The sequence below is a fragment of the Chiloscyllium plagiosum genome, unplaced genomic scaffold (assembly GCF_037043375.1).
Source record: "Chiloscyllium plagiosum isolate Xiang-an unplaced genomic scaffold, Cpla_swu_hap1 HiC_scaffold_1, whole genome shotgun sequence".
Lineage (NCBI taxonomy): Eukaryota > Metazoa > Chordata > Chondrichthyes > Orectolobiformes > Hemiscylliidae > Chiloscyllium > Chiloscyllium plagiosum.
The window spans coordinates 171555125-171572264 of NW_028270139.1; the positions used below are offsets into that span (position 1 = coordinate 171555125).

General features: G+C 42.1%; 1 protein-coding gene across 1 annotated transcript in view; it reads right to left on the reverse strand.

Annotated features, from left to right (window-relative positions):
• The window catches only part of LOC122548889 (disintegrin and metalloproteinase domain-containing protein 12), a 257353-nt gene that overhangs the window by 20837 nt on the left and 219376 nt on the right, over positions 1-17140 (reverse strand). The window contains exons 16-18 of the mRNA XM_087992297.1: positions 16373-16565; positions 15211-15288; positions 9733-9847 (exon numbers count right to left, since the gene is read on the reverse strand). Of these exons, the coding sequence (XP_087848423.1) occupies positions 9733-9847; positions 15211-15288; positions 16373-16565 (386 nt within the window). The remainder of the gene's footprint in view (positions 1-9732; positions 9848-15210; positions 15289-16372; positions 16566-17140) is intronic.

Sequence of the window (17140 nt, forward strand, 5' to 3'; positions counted from 1 at the left end):
AACAGACCCAAGTCTCTCAGCCTTTCCTCATAAGACCAGGCAACATCCTGGTAAATTTCCTCTGCACCTTTTCCAATGCTTCCACATCCTTTCTGTGATGGGGCGACCAGAACTACACACAATACTCCAAGTGTGGCCACACTAGTGTTTTGTATAGTTGCAGTATCGCATGACAGCACGGCTCCGGAACTCAATCCCTCTAGCAATGAAACCTAACACACTGTATGTCTTCTTAACAGCACTATCAACCCAGGTGGCAACTTTCAGGGATCTATGTACATGGACCCTGATCCCAAGATCCCTCTGCACATCCACACCAACAAGAGTTTTTCCAGTACTCTGCCTTCCTGTTATTCTTCCCAAAGTGAATCACCTCACATTTATCTGCATTGAACTCCATTTTCCACCTTTCAGCCCAATTCTGCAGTTTATCCAAGTCTCCCTGCAACCTGCAACATTCTTCCAAACTGTCCACCACTCCATCGACTTTAGTATCATCTGCAAACTTACTAACCCATCCACTTATACCTGTGCCCAAGTCGTTTATAAAAATGACAAACAACAATGCTCCCAAAACAGATCCGTGCGGCACACCACTAGTAACCAGACTCCAGGCTGAATATTTTCCAACAACCACCACTCGTTGCCTTCTTACAGTAAACCAGTTTCTAATCCAAACCGCTAAATCACCTTCAATATCATACCTCCGCATTTTCTCCAGTAGTCTACATAAGCATTGAAATGTTGTAACGCCAACACCAAGCTCAAAGTCTTCTTTTCAACTGTTGAATATTTCTGCTGTTGAATGTTCAATTTCCTGGAGAAATACCCGATTGCTCTTTCTATTTTCTCGTCATCTTCCTGTAAGTGCACAGCACTGATACCCACATCACTCACATCGATAGCCACTTTGATTGGCTTTGGATAATTAGGTGTGGCAAATACTGGGGCAGTAGTTAATTCAGCTTCAGGCTGTCAAATGCCTTCTGACAATCCATTGTCCACTGAAATGTCTTGCTTTTCTTTAGTAATTCAATGAGTGGAGTAGTCACACTAATAAAATTCACTCATTTCCAGGAATACTGCTCGTTTTGCGATGGTATGGAAACTCCCAAATTACCTTTGTGTTTGCATTCCATGGGGCCATTTGTCTATGGCCCAGGAAGGTGTCTTGGACTTTGGCAAAATCACTTTTTGCCAGATTTATCACCAAGCCTGCCTCCTAATGTCAATCGAATAATTCTGACAAATGTTGCAAATGTTCTTTCTCTGTGTGACTAAAAATCGCCAGGTCATCAATATATATGACACAATTGGATAATCTGGAAATGACCTTATTGGTTGGTCTCTGAAATGTGGCTGGTGCATTTTTCATGCCAAATGGCATTATTTCAAACTGATAAAGTCCATTTAGCAATACAAAAGGTGAAATTGAATTCATTCGTTGCCAGTATCCTCACAGCAAGTCCTACTTAGAAATATAAGTTGCTTCTACCACCTTAATCAGAACAGCATCTCCTTTATCTGCATCATGGATAATTAGGTTAGTAACTCCCAGCTTATTTCCACATATCTCTCCATGTGGTCATTTCACTTTTTCTTTGGAAGGTAACTCAATAATTTATGACAACAATTTTTGACAACTTCCTCATTGTCCAATTTAATATGAAGAATGTCCAATTCAGAATCCTCTGAACTTGCTTCTTCCCTCTGTGTTGTAACCAATAACACAGTCTCCTTTGGCTTTCCTTCCCTGTCAAAATAGCTTTTGAGTGTATTCACATGACACTATCTGTGAGTTGTCCTTCTGTCTAGAGTCCTTGTCAAGCAGTTGACTTCACTCAGTCTCCTTTCAACTTGATACAGTCTACTAAACCTTGTTTTTAAAAGATTCACCTATCACTGGAGGAAACACTAACACCTTATCCCCGACAGCAAAATTACGAGTTTTTGATTTCTTCTCTGCTTCCTGTTTCATTGTATGCTGTGATACTTTTAAACACTGTCGAGCCAACTCCCCCGCTCTACTTAACTATTCCCTAAACTTTGACATATAGTCCAAATATGCGATCTCTGAATCCTGACTTCCAGATTCTCCTTAATCAATTTTAGTGGTTCTCTTACTTCATGTCCAAAATCTAATTCGATTGGATGGAATTTGGTTCATTCATTTGCTGCATCTCAGATCTCAAAAAGCACAAATGGAATTCCCTGATCCCAATCATCTGCATAGTCTTGACTATAAACCCTCAACATGGTCTTCAATGTCTGATGCCACCTTTCGAGAGCTCCCTGTGATTCTGGATGGTATCCAGAAGATTTGAATTGTTTTATTCCTAAATTGTCCATAACTTCCTTGAATAATGTTGATGTGAAGTTTAACTCTTGATCTGATTGTATCTCTGTGGGTAGTCCATATCTCATGAAAAATCTGAATAATTCCTCTATAATCCTTTTAGTTGTGATATTGCGTAATGGAATGGCCTCTGGAAATCTAGTGGACACATCCAACATTGTTAACAAATTCTGATTCCCATTTTCATTTTAGGTATGGGTCCTATGCAATCAATTAAGAATCTTGTAAAAGGTTTCTCAAATGCAGGAATAGATATTAAAGGTACGAGTTTTATTCCTGCCTGTGGTTTTCCACGTGTGGCATGTCTGTCAAATTTTAACTACATCCGTATGCTGTCCAGGCCAGTAAAAAATGTTTTTGTATTTTAGTTTGACTGTTTCTTAGCTCTAAATGACCTCCTACTGGTTGTTCACATGCCACTCGCAACATCTGTGTTCTACAACCCACTGGTAATAACACTTGATGAACTTCTGCCCGTTTCTCATCTGCCTGAAGATGTGGTGACCTCCATTTCCTCATTCAGACATCATTTTTAAGGTAGTAGCATTCAGGGACACATTTGGATTCATCCTCCATGATAGAATATGCCTTTTAATACGATGGCTTTAAATTTTCATCTCTCTGCTATAATTCAATTAATGTATTTGATCTAAAGATATCTACTTTGTCAGCAATTTGCTTCTGTTTTGGTCAAACATCTGATCAGAGTCTCTGCTAATTCTACTTCACCTTTTTTATCTGTACTCTTTGATCTCTCCTGTTTGAACTGGTGACTTTATGACCCTGTCACAGGAAAAATCCCAGGATACATGTCCTGCAATAGTTCAGGTGCCTGAGTTTCCACTGGCTTTTCAACCACAGTGGGCAGCACTCCTACCTGTGAACCAGCTATATTGTTAGCAAGGACAAACTGTATTCCTGGAGCTAAGAGTTTGTCCAGCACTCCTACCACAACTTCTCCACTCTTCAATGGACACTCTAACCTCACTCTTTTTGAGTACTTTTTGTCTCACCATGAATTCCTATCACTAATACCTTTTCTGGCAATAGTCCTTCAGTGGTACATATCTCATCTTTCAAGTTCAAAGATTGAGAGGCTCCTGTGTCTCTTAATATTGTAACCGCTAACTGCTGCTGCTGGCCTGTGCGAGTAAACTTTACCTTCTTGGTATATGGTTTAAGAAGTTCTGGCACTTCCTGCTTAACCAACCTCTGACCAGGTTATACATTCTGGTGCAGCATTTTAGCCTCCAGTGTGCTCTCCATTACCACTCCAACAGAATTCACTGTCTTATCCTGTATTCCTACATCTGGCTTCCCAGTGCTTTTTCGAACTCACCAACACTGTGATTTCATGAAAACACTGGAGCTTTTTAACTTATCTTTCCCCTTCAAGGATTTCCTTTTTACCCTGTAGTAAGTTATGCTTATGATTGTCACTGAGATCTACCTTTCCCTTGCCACGTGAGGATTTCTTTTTCCCCCAATTTCTATCCCTCATGGATTGAAATTGATTTTGGAAGCCAAACTTTGGATTTATGAACCAACTCAAAATCATCAGCCATTTCAGCCGCTAACCGTTTTAACTCTCTGCTCTTTTACGTGAGTTCTCACTACTTCAGGAAGTGAATTTTTGAACTCCTCCAAAATAATCGTCTAAGAACGTCATAGGTTTGCTGTATTTTTAATGCCCTCATCCACCTATCAAAATAACTTTGTTTGATCCTTTCAAACTCACTCTATGTTTAACCAGGTGTCTCCTTTAATTCCTGAAATGCTGTCTGTCGGCTTCTAATACAAACACATAGGCACTTAAGATGGCTTTCTTCACCTCTTCATACTCCCCAGATCCTTCCTCTGATATTGATGTGAATTCCTCACTACCCCTACATACAAGTTTTGTTTGGATCAACAAAACCCACAGTCACTGGCCAATGCATTTGTTTTGCCACCTTTTCAAATGAGATGAAAAAGGCTTCCACATCCTTCTCAAATTTAGGCAATGCTTGAATATATTTAAACAGATCCTGACCAGGCCTTTGGCTACCATGGGTTTGCTCTTCCTCATTCTCTTCCTCACTAAGCTTACATAGAACAGTACAGCATAGTACAGGCCTTCAGTCCTTGATGTTGTGCTGACGTTTTATCCTCCTCTAATATCAAGCTAATCTACATACCCAACATTTTACTATTATCCATGTGACTATTCAAGAGTCGCTTAAATGTCTCTACTGTATCTGACTCTGCTACGACTGCTAGCAGTGCATTCCACGCACCCATCACTCTCGGTGTATAGAACCTACCTCTGACATCTTTCCTCCGATCACCTTAGAATTATGTCCTCTTGCAATAGCCATTCTGTTTCCATGCTGTACATCTCTATGACTCTATCCACTCTATCTTTCAACATCTTGTACACCTCTATCAAGTCACCTCTCATCCTTCTTTGCTCCAATGAGAAAAGCCTTAGCTCCCTCAACCTTTCTTCATAAGACAAGCCCTCCTGTCCAGGAAGCATCCTGGTAAATCTCCTCTACACCTAATCTAAACCTTCCACATCCTTCCTATAATTAGGTGACCAGAACTGAACACAATATTGCAAGTGTGGTCTAATCAGAGTTCTATGGAACTGTATCATAACCTTGCAGCTCTTAAACTCAATCCCCCTGCTAATGAAAGCCAACACATCATGCACCTTCTTAACAACCCTATCAACTTGGGTAGCAACTTGGACATAGATCCCAAAGTCTCTTTGTTCCTCCACCTTGCCAAGAATCTTGCCTTTTACCTTCAGTCTTTATCTCCATCCTTTTAAGCTGACACTCCTGTCTAATCGCAACTTCTGAAATTCAAATTCTCTCTCTTTCTCCCATTCTTTTCTCTATCTTTCTCTCATTTTTTCCCTTTCTTCTGCTCGGGACTTCCTCTCCCCTTTGTTTTGCGCAGCTAAACACCTTCTCTCCTTTTCTTTATCTTCAAACATGGCTCTTCTTCCTTTCTCTTTATTTCCTCACTCATGTTGCCTTAATTGCAACTTAAGTTTTTCTAACTCCACCGCACTTCTCTGTTTCTCTGATATACCCAAGCACTTAACCCACTCCATTATCATTTCAGCTTCCCTTTTGTCCTTGGTTAAGCCCAATTCTAACCTGTTTGATAATTTTAAAATTATATCCTTCCTCTGGCTTTCCAAACTTTCTTGGCAAATTTGGTAAGCATCTTCAAATCCTAGAACATCTTGAACAATGTTAAAAGCCATTTCCAAAGATTCTGAAGGCATTTCCAGCAAGTTTAAATGCTGAGCTATTGCTGTAATTATCTCTCATTTCCTTACAGATGGAGTCAGCTCCAACTCCAGATTGAGTGACAATTCCATCAGCTTTTCCGAGTTCACCTTTTGGAAAACACACAAAGTCACTTCTTCTACCCCATAAACCTCTTAGTGACTGAAAGAGCTATTGATTTCCCAAGCACTGTTTAAACCAACTGAATTCAAAACCAGGAGCAAAAGAGACTAGCACCTACCACTCACTACCTCCAAGTCCACAACCCCTAATCCCAAATTGGAACGACAGAAGAAATCCCACAAACAGCATCCCTCTGTTATGGACTAGGCCAGACGCCCTCAAAATGTTTCAGGAAGGTAGTCCAGGCCCTAACTTGGAGTTGTTTGAAGCAGGTGTAAATGGATATTCCAGGAGAGATGCAGCTGACCCAACCATTCAGCTTTAAACAAAAGACTTTATTTAAACACAAACAAAAGAAATCCAAATCTAGAATAACATAACTATCTGAAAACCCAGTTGACTCTATCATAACTTAATGGTGCTTTTCCAAATGCTTACGTTGCCATAAACACCCCATTGGTAAAAAAATGTTAAAATCAAACACAGTTTCGAACAGGTGAGATGTCAGAAAGAGTGAGAGAGGATCAGCATGAGAATACTTCTTGGGGTCTGAGTAGCTTCTCTGGGTTCCCAGCCAAAACATGACCAGCAACTGCAAACAAAACAGCTTCACTAAAACCAAACCAAACCTTGAAATGGGACAACTGGCCACTCCCTTTTCATTGTACAAGTGTTGGTTTTTAAACTTAAAAGCCTCCTCAATGAGAAAAGCCCAGACATATCGGAACCTCTGCCTTTACACCCCCTTTGAAAAAAACTAAGGACAACATAACTTGTTAAAGGAGCAGCATCGTTAAAATTGAATCCATTGCTTCTGCCCTCATAACCAATTCCTTCCAGCCACCTTCTGACTGCCTGAGACTGAATCAAACTTTGATGCTCTATTTGAGCCTGAATGGAATTTCTGGCCCAACATTCCTTTTATATTGAATACTGTTGACTTTCACCTCTGTAAAGTGACCTGTCTCTGACCGTGCCTCACCCCACACACTGCTGAATCTCCATCCATGCCTTTGCTGATATTTAGCTACTCCAATGTTTTCCTGGCCCAACTCCCATTTTTGCCCTCTGAAAACAAGAATTTATCTAGATCTCTCCTCCCTGTATCATCACACCCATCCAATCCTATTCACTTATCAACTTTATCAACAGATCATCGGTCTGTGCAGGTTCTCAGGTTGACAACACTCATTTCATAACTTTCCTTCCTGTTTGCAAAATGATTTCTGGTCCCAGCCCTCCTTATCTCATTTCTTTCAGGTCAGTGGAAGCTGTGGAGTTTGGGAGCTGTTGACTTTTATTTGATTAGAACAGTAAATGGTGAACTTTGATGCCTGAAATAACTCCACAGAGGCTGAGATCCCATCGTGAATTCACCGTTCATTTCCACAGGCTACTTCCTGACACTAGTCCAACTTCCTCAGTGCCAGGTCTCAGTAAGAGCAGAACTTGTGACCTTTCTGGTTTTTTTTTCACTCCTTTTTTTCTTACCCCCACACTACTGCCTAACTGTGGTAGTGCTTATTTTTCCCCAGTGCAGATATGAGACACAGTGAAAGACACAAGGTGCACAAATCTTTATTCAGTTACCACCATCAGGAAGAAAAGAAACACCCAAGTGGCCAGTGACAAGCAGTGCCGCCTTGCTGTTTATAACTCTTGTGGCTCAGTGGGAATCATACCCGGACCTAGGTTTGCATATCCTGCAATAGGCCTGTCCAATTCAGCTTCCAGTTGACAGTATGCTGCATAGGCTACAATATCTGCATAAAAGTGGATAAATCCCCAGGACCTGATCAGGTGTACCCGAGAACTCTGTGGGAAACTAGAGAAGTGATTGCTGGGCCTCTTGCTGAGATATTTGTATCATCAATAGTCACAGGTGAGGTGCCGGAAGACTGGAGGTTGGCTAATGTGGTGCTACTATTTAAGAACGGTGTTAAAGACAAGCCAGGGAACTATAGACCAGTGAGCCTGACGTCGTGATGGGCAAGTTGTTGGAGAGAATCCTGAGGGACAGGATGTACATGTATTTGGAAAGGCAAGGACTGATTAGGGATAGTCAACATGGCCTTGTGCGTGGGAAATCATGTCTCACAAACTTAATTAAGTTTTTTGAGGAAGTAACAAAGAAGATTGATGAAAGCAGAGCGGTAGATGTGATCTATATGGACTTCAGTAACGCATTCGACAAGGTTTCCCATGGGAGACTGATTAGCAAGGTTAGATCTCACGGAATACAGGGAGAACTAGCCATTAGGATACAGAACTGGCTCAAAGGTAGAAGACAGAGGGTGGTGGTGGAGGGTTGTTTTTCAGACTGGAGGCCTGTGACCAGTGGAGTGCCACAAGGATCGGTGCTGGGTCCTCTACTTCTTGTCATTTACATAAATGATTTGGATGCGAGCCAAAGAGGTACAGTTGGTAAGTTTGTAGATGACACCAAAATTGGAGGTGTAGTGGACAGCGAAGAGGGTTACAACAGGATCTTGACCAGATGGGCCAATGGGCTGAGAATTGGCAGATGGAGTTTAATACAGATAAATGTGAGGTGCTGCATTTTTGGAAAGCAAATCTTAGCAGGACTTATACACTTAATGGTAAGGTCCTAGGGAGTGTTGCTGAACAAAGAGACCTTGGAGTGCAGGTTCATAGCTCCTTGAAAGTGGATTTGCACGTAGGTAAGATAGTGAAGAAGGCGTTTGGTATGCTTTCCTTTATTGGTCAGAGTATTGAGTATAGGAGTTGGGAGGTCATGTTGCGGCTGTACAGGACATTGGTTAGGCCACTGTTGGAATATTGCATGCAATTCTGGTCTTCTTCCTATCGGAAAGATGCTGTGAAACTTGAAAGGGTTCAGAAAAGATTTAGAAGGATGTTGCCAGGGTTGGAGGATCTGAGCTACAGGGAGAGGCTGAACAGGCTGGGGCTGTTTTCCCTGGAGCATCGGAGGCTGAGGGGTGACCTTATAGAGGTTTACAAAATTATGAGGGGCATGGATAGGATAAATAGGGAAAGTCTTTTCCCTGGGGTCGGGGAGTCCAGAACTAGAGGGTATAGGTTTAGGGTGAGAGGGGAAAGATATAAAAAAGACCTACGGGCAACTTTTTCACACAGAGGGTGGTGCGTGTATGGAATGAATTGCCAGAGGAAGTGGTAGAGGCTGGTACAATTGCAACATTTAAGAGGCAGTTGGATCCGTATATGAATAGGAAGAGTTTGGAGGGATATGGGCCGGGTGCTGGCATGTGGGAATAGATTGGATTGGGATATCTGGTTGGCATGGACAGTTTGGACCGAAGGGTCTATTTCCAGGCTGTACATCTCTATGACTGTATGACTCTATATCCTCTTGTCCACAACATTCTGTCGTCAGTGCACTCACATAAATCAAAATGTCAGCATCTGTAACATCTGGACCATCGGTTAACCCTGCAGACCCACAGGATTTTCTATTTTCACGACACATCCTGCATTGCTGACCTTCCTGTTATTTTTTTGTTTTTTTTTTGTCTATTGAGCAGTTTATTTACTGTTGAGCTGTCATTAACATCAAGCCAAATCTGTCATTACAGGACAATTTCAACTACACAAGCTAAGTACTAAACAGTTCAGTCACACCTTCCTGTTTATATCTGTCAGCCAGGGCTTTGTGATTGGACCAGATTAGCAGCCGCAATCAGGGAACCCTTATTCTATGCTGTCCACCCAGCTGACTGCGTTACAGTCACTACCACCTAGCTGACCATATTATAGTCACTACAATGCCAATGCTGAGGGAGGCTTTTCTGAGGTGTACAATCAGAACTACTGAGGTGCACAATCAGAACTGATTTAACCGATTGTGAAAAATGATTGGTATGGTGAAGCAACCTGATTTTGAGGACACATACTGGTGACGAACACAGAAAGAAAACACCAAGAAAAGTGACCAAAAGCCTCAGCACAATAAAAAACTGAAAAGATTACCTGAGAGTGTGCTCACCATAGGACCACTGTCAATACTGCCACCAGGACCCTTGGTTTTACAAAATGGAGGACCCCAGCCAACATCACAGTGACAGTTACCTTTGTTGTTGCAAACCTGAAACAATGAAAGATTTTAAAATCACTTGGAAAATGGTGTCCAGTTTAAATCCAAATATGAACTGCAGTCATATCTATAGTTGTCAGAGGACAGTCTACAGAACTGCAGATTCCTTCAGGCAAGCCACTGGCTAACATCCATCCACTATATTCATCCACTGTGAACATTGTTCATGGGAGGATGCATGCTTTCATAAACAGGGGTAAAATGTGGCTATTTCATGCAGGTGGGAACTCTGCAGACAAAAACAGAGAAATTGCGTTTTTCACCATCAGCATTTGCAGGTAAGGTTGATGCTGTAATAATATGAGATTTTTCTTTCGTAAAAGTCTGTACAATGTGTTAGTGTGCTGGGAAATTAAAAGGACAGAACCAAGTGAGAAGTAAATGGAAATAATCCAGACTAAGGTAGGCAGATTCACATGTGAAAGCTTGTGGATGGTTGTATTTATTGAAGCAAATATGCAATGTTCCTTTAAAGGACATGCTGAAGATGTTATCGCCCTGTTACAGCATGTGTGTGAATGGTATGAAGATCTCACAAGGTCATAGAGTCATGCAGCTTCGAAACAGATCCTTCAATCCAGTCACTCCACACTGACCATATTCCCAAACTAAACTAGTCCCACATGCCTGCATTTAGCCCATACCACTCTAAACCTTTCCTACTCCTGAATTTGTCAGAATCTTTTTTTTAAATATTGTAACTACCTGCATCCACCATTTCTTCTCATTGTTAAATTCACAGCCAATCCACCCTCTGTGTGAAAAAAACTACCTCTCAGGTCCCAAAAAAGATCTTTCTCCTTTCACCGTAAAAATATGCCCTCTGGTTTTCAACTCCACCAACTGAGGAAAAAGACATTTGCTGTTCAGCATATTATGATTTTATAAATCTTGATAAGGTCGCTCTTCAACCTCTTATGCTCCCGTGAAAAAAGTCCCAGCCTATCCAGCCTCTCCCTATAACACAAATTTTAGGCTGTATGCCTCTATTTATAAATGCAAGGATCCAATAAACCTTCTTTACAACTGTTTCAACTTGCCTGGCAACCTTCAGAGAATCATACATGTGAACCTTGAGGTCCTTCTGCTCCTGTAGTCCCCTCAAAGTTGTAACATTGAGCCTGTATTGACTTGCTGCACTTCTTCTACCTCACATTTCTCTGCATTGAAATTCATCTGCCAGGTGTCTGCACATTTGGCCAACTTGTCAGTGTCCCTCTGAAGTCACTCAGCAACATCCTCACAATTTACTATTCTCCCGAGCTTAGTATCATCTATAGATTTCAAGATTCTTTCCTCAACGCCATCTCCAAATTGTTTTCATAAATCAGAAGAAGCAAAGGTCCTGAAGAAGGGCTTATGCCCGAAACGTCGATTCTCCTGTTCCCTGGATACTGCCTGACCTGCTGCACTGTTCCAGCAACACATTTTCAGCTCTGATCTCCAGCATCTGCCGACCTCACTTTCTTCCCAACACCGATCTCTCAGGAACACTATTTTCAACTACATTCTAATCTGAGAAATGACCATCTACATCTAACCTCTGTTTCCGATCAAACAAAAACTCAGAAATTGCTGGAAAAACTCAACAGGTCTGACAGGTGTGGCACCGTATCAAAATGCATAATACAACTGAGCAGAGTCAGTCTGGCTTCATGAAGGGAAAACTATGCCTGACAAACTAACAAGAATTTGTGGCAAAATTAACAGGCAGCATAAATAAAAGTGAAGCAATGGATGTAATAAATTTAGACTTTCAGACAGCATGTAATAAGGTAGCACACATTAGGCTACTTAATAAGATAACAGTGCATGGTATTGGAGGCAGTATAATGGCATAATAGAAGATTAGCTATGTAACAGAAGACAGACAGACTCTTCATGATGCTGTGCTGATTCAGTGACCATATTATGTATTTCTAAATTGTCTACTCTGACACTCTTAATTTTCTAATTTTATTTCCCCAGCCTTTTCTCTGCGAGGGGCCCATGTTCACTTTGGTTTCTCTTTCCATTGTTATATATTTATAGAAGCTCTTATTGTCAGTCTTGATATTACTTGTAAATTTTGGTGAGTGTCTACCTATACCAGATGGACTTCAATGGTTCAATGGTGTGCTTTTCCAGCATCATACTTTTTGACTCTGATGTCTAGTATCTGCAGTCCTCACGTTCTCCTTGTTTTTCTAATGGCAGAGGAGTTTGAGGAGACATGATGTTATTCCCTTTCCCTCTCCTGATGCTCACCCACCTCCCCTTATCCTGTAACTTAGGTGTGACTGCCTCCCTACAACTCCTCTTTTTCACCCAGTCAGCCTCCAGAATGATCCAAAGTTCATCCAGCTCTAGCTCCAGTTCCCTAACGCGGTCTGTGAGGAGCTGGAGTGGGGCGCACTTCTCCCAATGAAGTCAGCAGGGACACCATTGGTGACCCTTACCCCCCACATCCTGCAAGAGGAATACGTAACTGCCCTAACCTCCATCCCCTCTGCTCTAAATTGCCAAAAGAGATAAAAAGAAACCTTACCTCACCAACCCTCCACTTTTTTTTTGGTTAGAGGAGGATGTAGTGTCTCACGTTCAGCCAAAGCCCAAAGATATCAGCTCACATTCCCAGCAGTCCCTGCATCCACGTCCACTCCTGTTGAGTCTTTGCGCTGCCTATTCACGACGTATATATTGAACAGGAAAATTAACCTTCCCGGCAGTCCCCTGGTTCGCATTCTCACTGCTCCCACTGCTGCTGCAAATGGTGAGCCTGTCGACCGGTCCCTTAAGGTAGTTGGACAGTGGGTAGGTGAAGTGTTTAAGAAGACCATGGTATGCTTGCCATCTTTAGTCGAAGCATAGAATTTAAGAAAAGAGTGATGATGCTGGAAAGATATCAAATAATGGTAAAGCTACAGCTAGAGTGTTGTGTGTTGCTCTGGAATCCACATTATTGGAGGGACGTGATTGTGCTGGAGAGAAAGCAAAGAAAATTTACAAGAATGTTGCCTGGGCTGGTGTGTGTTAGTTATGACTGGACAGTCTGGAGTTGTTTTTTTCTGGAGTAGAGGACACTGAGGGGGACATGATTGAGATATATAAAATTATGAGGGGCATAGATAGAGTTGAATGAAATAACGCTTCCCCCTTGATAAAGGGATTAATGACCACTGGACGTAGATTGAAGATAACTTGCAGGAGATTTTGAGGTGATATGTATGTTAAAACTGGGCTTAGAATAATTAGGTGGTTGTTTTTGAGCCGTGGAGCCTCCATGGGCTAGAGGTCCTTTTTCTGTACACTATGACTTGGGTAGCACCGCTTACATGATTCTTCATAGCAACTGATTCACGAGAAGGGTTTCTCTTCTGCCCCTGCAGGGTAGATGATGGCCTCATGGTCTTCTCTCTGGACTGTTAATCCAGAGACCCAGGTAATGTTCTGTGGATGCAGAATTAAATCCTGCCAGCGCATAGGGTTCCATAAAATTCAATACAGATGTGGAATTTGAAATCTAATGATGACCATGAAAACATTATCATTTGTTGCAAAAAAATCAACTGTTTCACAAATGTCCTAGAGGGTAGGAAACTGCCTTCCTTACCTTATCTGGCCTACAGGTGACTCCAGACCATGCAGCAAGGTGGTTGAATCTTAACTGCCCTCGAGCCAATCAGCGAAGGGCAATAAATGCTGACCTAGATAGCAACACCCTCATCCCATAACTGAGTAAAATTTTTAAAAACCTGCTATCCCAATGGCATGTTTTCCACTGAGATATACTATTACCCTATAAGACCATAAGACCATAAGACATAGGAGTGGAAGTAAGGCCATTCGGCCCATCGAGTCCACTCCGCCATTCAATCATGGCTGATGCGCATTTCAGCTCCACTTACCAGCGTTCTCCCCGTAGCCCTTAATTCCTCGAGACAACAAGAATCTATCAATCTCGGCCTTGAAGACATTTAGCGTCCCGGCTTCCACTGCACTCCGTGGCAATGAATTCCACAGGCCCACCACTCTCTGGCTGAAGAAATGCCTCCGCATTTCTGTTCTGAAATGACCCCCTCTAATTCTAAGGCTGTGTCCACGGGTCCTAGTCTCCTCGTTTAACTGAAACAATTTCCTAGCATCCACCTTTTCCAAGCCATGTATTATTTTGTACGTCTCTATTAAGTCTCCCCTTAATCTTCTAAACTCCAACAAATACAATCCCAGTATCCTCAGCCGTTCCTCATATGTTAGACCTGTCATTCCAGGGATCATCCGTGTGAATCTCCGCTGGACACGTTCCAGTGCCAGTATGTCCTTCCTGAGGTGTGGGGACCAAAACTGGACACAGTACTCCAAATGGGGCCTAACCAGAGCTTTATAAAGTCTTAGTCTTTATAAAGTCATATAGACACCATAACTAGATCCATTCTGTAACTCTGCCGGTCTCTACCCTTGCCCACCTTTGCTGCTACAAACTTCATCCAGACCACTGTGGGCAGCACGGTGGCACAGTGATTAGCACTGTCTGCCTCACAGCGCCAGAGACCCGGGTTCACTTCCCGGCTCAGGCGACTGACCGTGTGGAGTTAGCACATTCTCCCTGTGTCTGCGTGGGTTTCCTCCGGGTGCTCTGGTTTCCTCCCACAGTCCAAAGATGTGCAGGTCAGGTGTAATTGGCCATGCTATATTGCCCGTAGTGTTAGGTAAAAGGGTAAACGTAAGAGTATGAGTGGGTTGCGCTTCGGCAGGTCGGTGTGGACTTGTTGGGCCGAAGGGCCTGTTTCCACGCTGTAAGTAATCTAATCTAAAAAACCATCCTGACCACGACACTCAATTCCGCCAATTCACTCCCATCTCATCCTGCACAATCTACCCTCTGTAAACTTGAGATAATCCAAAACACTGTTCCTGTTCTATCTCTAAAAACATTTTGTTTGTGTAGATTACCCTCTGCTTGTTGGCTCCAATTTAAGGAAATGTTGATATTAAATTTCAATCTTTGTTTTCACATCTATCCTTGGCCTCACCTCTCCTGTATCATTATGTTCTTTTCCAGCTCAAATTCTCTGAGACATCATTAAAACACTAATTCTGGTCTTGTATTATCTGTAATTTTCATTGGTTCACCAGTATTGGCATTTTTGCAATTGTCCGAGGCCTTGAGGTCTGGATTCACTGCCACTCAATCATTCTTTCTCTTTTTCCTTTCAGGCACTGTGGTCCAAATTGTATTGATAGCACTCTTGTGAAGTGCCTTAGGATATTTACTCCATTAAACGAATTATATCAATGCAGTTGATGCAGTTATCCCAATCAACCCCCAAAACATTAATCAGTCTAACAAGGAATAAGAGAAATTAACTTCATACCCCTTTTTTATTGCAGGCGTTGTCACATTCCTTTACTTTAAAGACAGCCACATCCTTACATTGTGCATTATGACACAGCTGTTAAATAGAAAATAAACAATGGTTGTCAACGCAGTGTCAATGTGATAAAGTTTCAAAAATGAGCCATCTGCATTGTCGAACACTAAAACCCAGTCAAGCTCATAACCATGAAAACGAGAAGCAAGAAATGGTCAAAGGGTTCCTCTGGGCTCTTGCATATCCCAAAACATCAGAGCTCTGCATCCAACTCAACTCCACTTTACTGCACCAACCCACTTTGCATCAGCTGATTCCTTTAGGTTTCAAAAATCTACTGAGCTCATCTTGAATATTCTCAATGTCTGTGCTTCCTTTGCACTTTGTGGTAGAATATTACAAAGATTCAAAACCTTTGTGTGCAGAAATATTCTTTCATATCAGACTGAAATGTCTGTCCCTGATCAGGAGACTGTGATCCGAAATGCATGCCGTGTGGAATACATTGTCAAATTTTCAAAGACTTGGATATATTTAGTGGGATTGCCTCTAATTCCGTAACCCACTGAACTGAGAACTCCTGAGAAATGCTGCTAGCCGAGATATGACTTGGTGAATCTGCAATTGTTTGTTTTTGTGAAATTCATGTTGGAATGGCAGTTTGGCCAGCTTGGTCAGAGTCAAAAAGTGTGGTGCTGGAAGAGCACAGCCAGTCAGGCAGCATCCAAGGAGCAGGAGAGTCGATGTTTCAAGCGTAATCTGTTCATCAGGAATGACTCTCCTGCTCCTCAGATGCTGCCTGACCTACTGTACTTTTCCAGCACCACACTCTTCGATTCTGATCTCCAGCTTCTGTAGTCCTCACTTTCTCCCAGCTTGATCAGATTTGTGCAATGACAAAAACACACAAAATACATGATGGGGAAAGTTAGAGGCAATGAAGAGCAGAGCGGAGAGGTTTTGCAGGAGGACAAATGTTGAATAATGGAGAGATAACAGCAGTGTGAAGGAGATGATATGGCTTTGCCAATTGCATCATCAGGGAAATTAGCAGAGACTCAACAGTGGGATGAAAGAAATACTATGAGAGCAAAGGGGGGGAGGGGGGGGTCTACCAATTATCAAAGAGTTTGATTTACTTTTATGTTAACTGTGAATGTCTTACCTTGTTGTTGCTACACTTGGTTCCATCATAAACTAAGTCTGGAGTGCTGGCATCAGCTAAGTCAGAAACAATCCCTCTGCAGTTATATGTCACACCCTTAAATTTGACAGTACTGACAACAATGTTCACCTGTCCACCTCGGATTGGAAATGCACTCCCACCTTCGCACTGGATTTTCCCACAAAGTGTATTCCTGTAAGGCAGACATAAATAACTTGGAGCTTCTACATTCTCAATTTTATGTCGTCTGTTGTCATTTTACATTAGCTTATCAGAGATGAACATCTTTGGCAATGCCTAATATTTATTGTCAATCTCTAACTGCTCTCGACAAGGTGGTAGTGTGCAGCGTTGCTGAGCTTCTGAAATTCTAACAGTGCTAATAACGAGGGAATTCCAGAGTTTTGACCAAAATCAATGAAGGAAGGTCAAAGTAGTTCCATTTCAGGAAGGTGTGTGATTTGGAGAGCGTAATGATTCTAACAAGGTCAGCCAGATGGACATCATAGAATGTCAATTCCCTGATTGGTGCTGCTAATTTGACCCAATCAGGGAGGCCTGGTTGCAGACAAAAAAACGTAGTTATTCACTGGCCACTCGGGTGTTTCTTTTCTTCCTCGTGGTGGGAATTGAATAAAGATTCCTGCACCTTGTGTCTTTCACTGTGTCTCACACCTGCACACACGCAAAGTGGGTGCTGGGGAAGAAATAAGCACGACCGCAATTAGGTGGTAGTGTGGGGGTAATAAGAAAGAAAAAAAAAGGAGT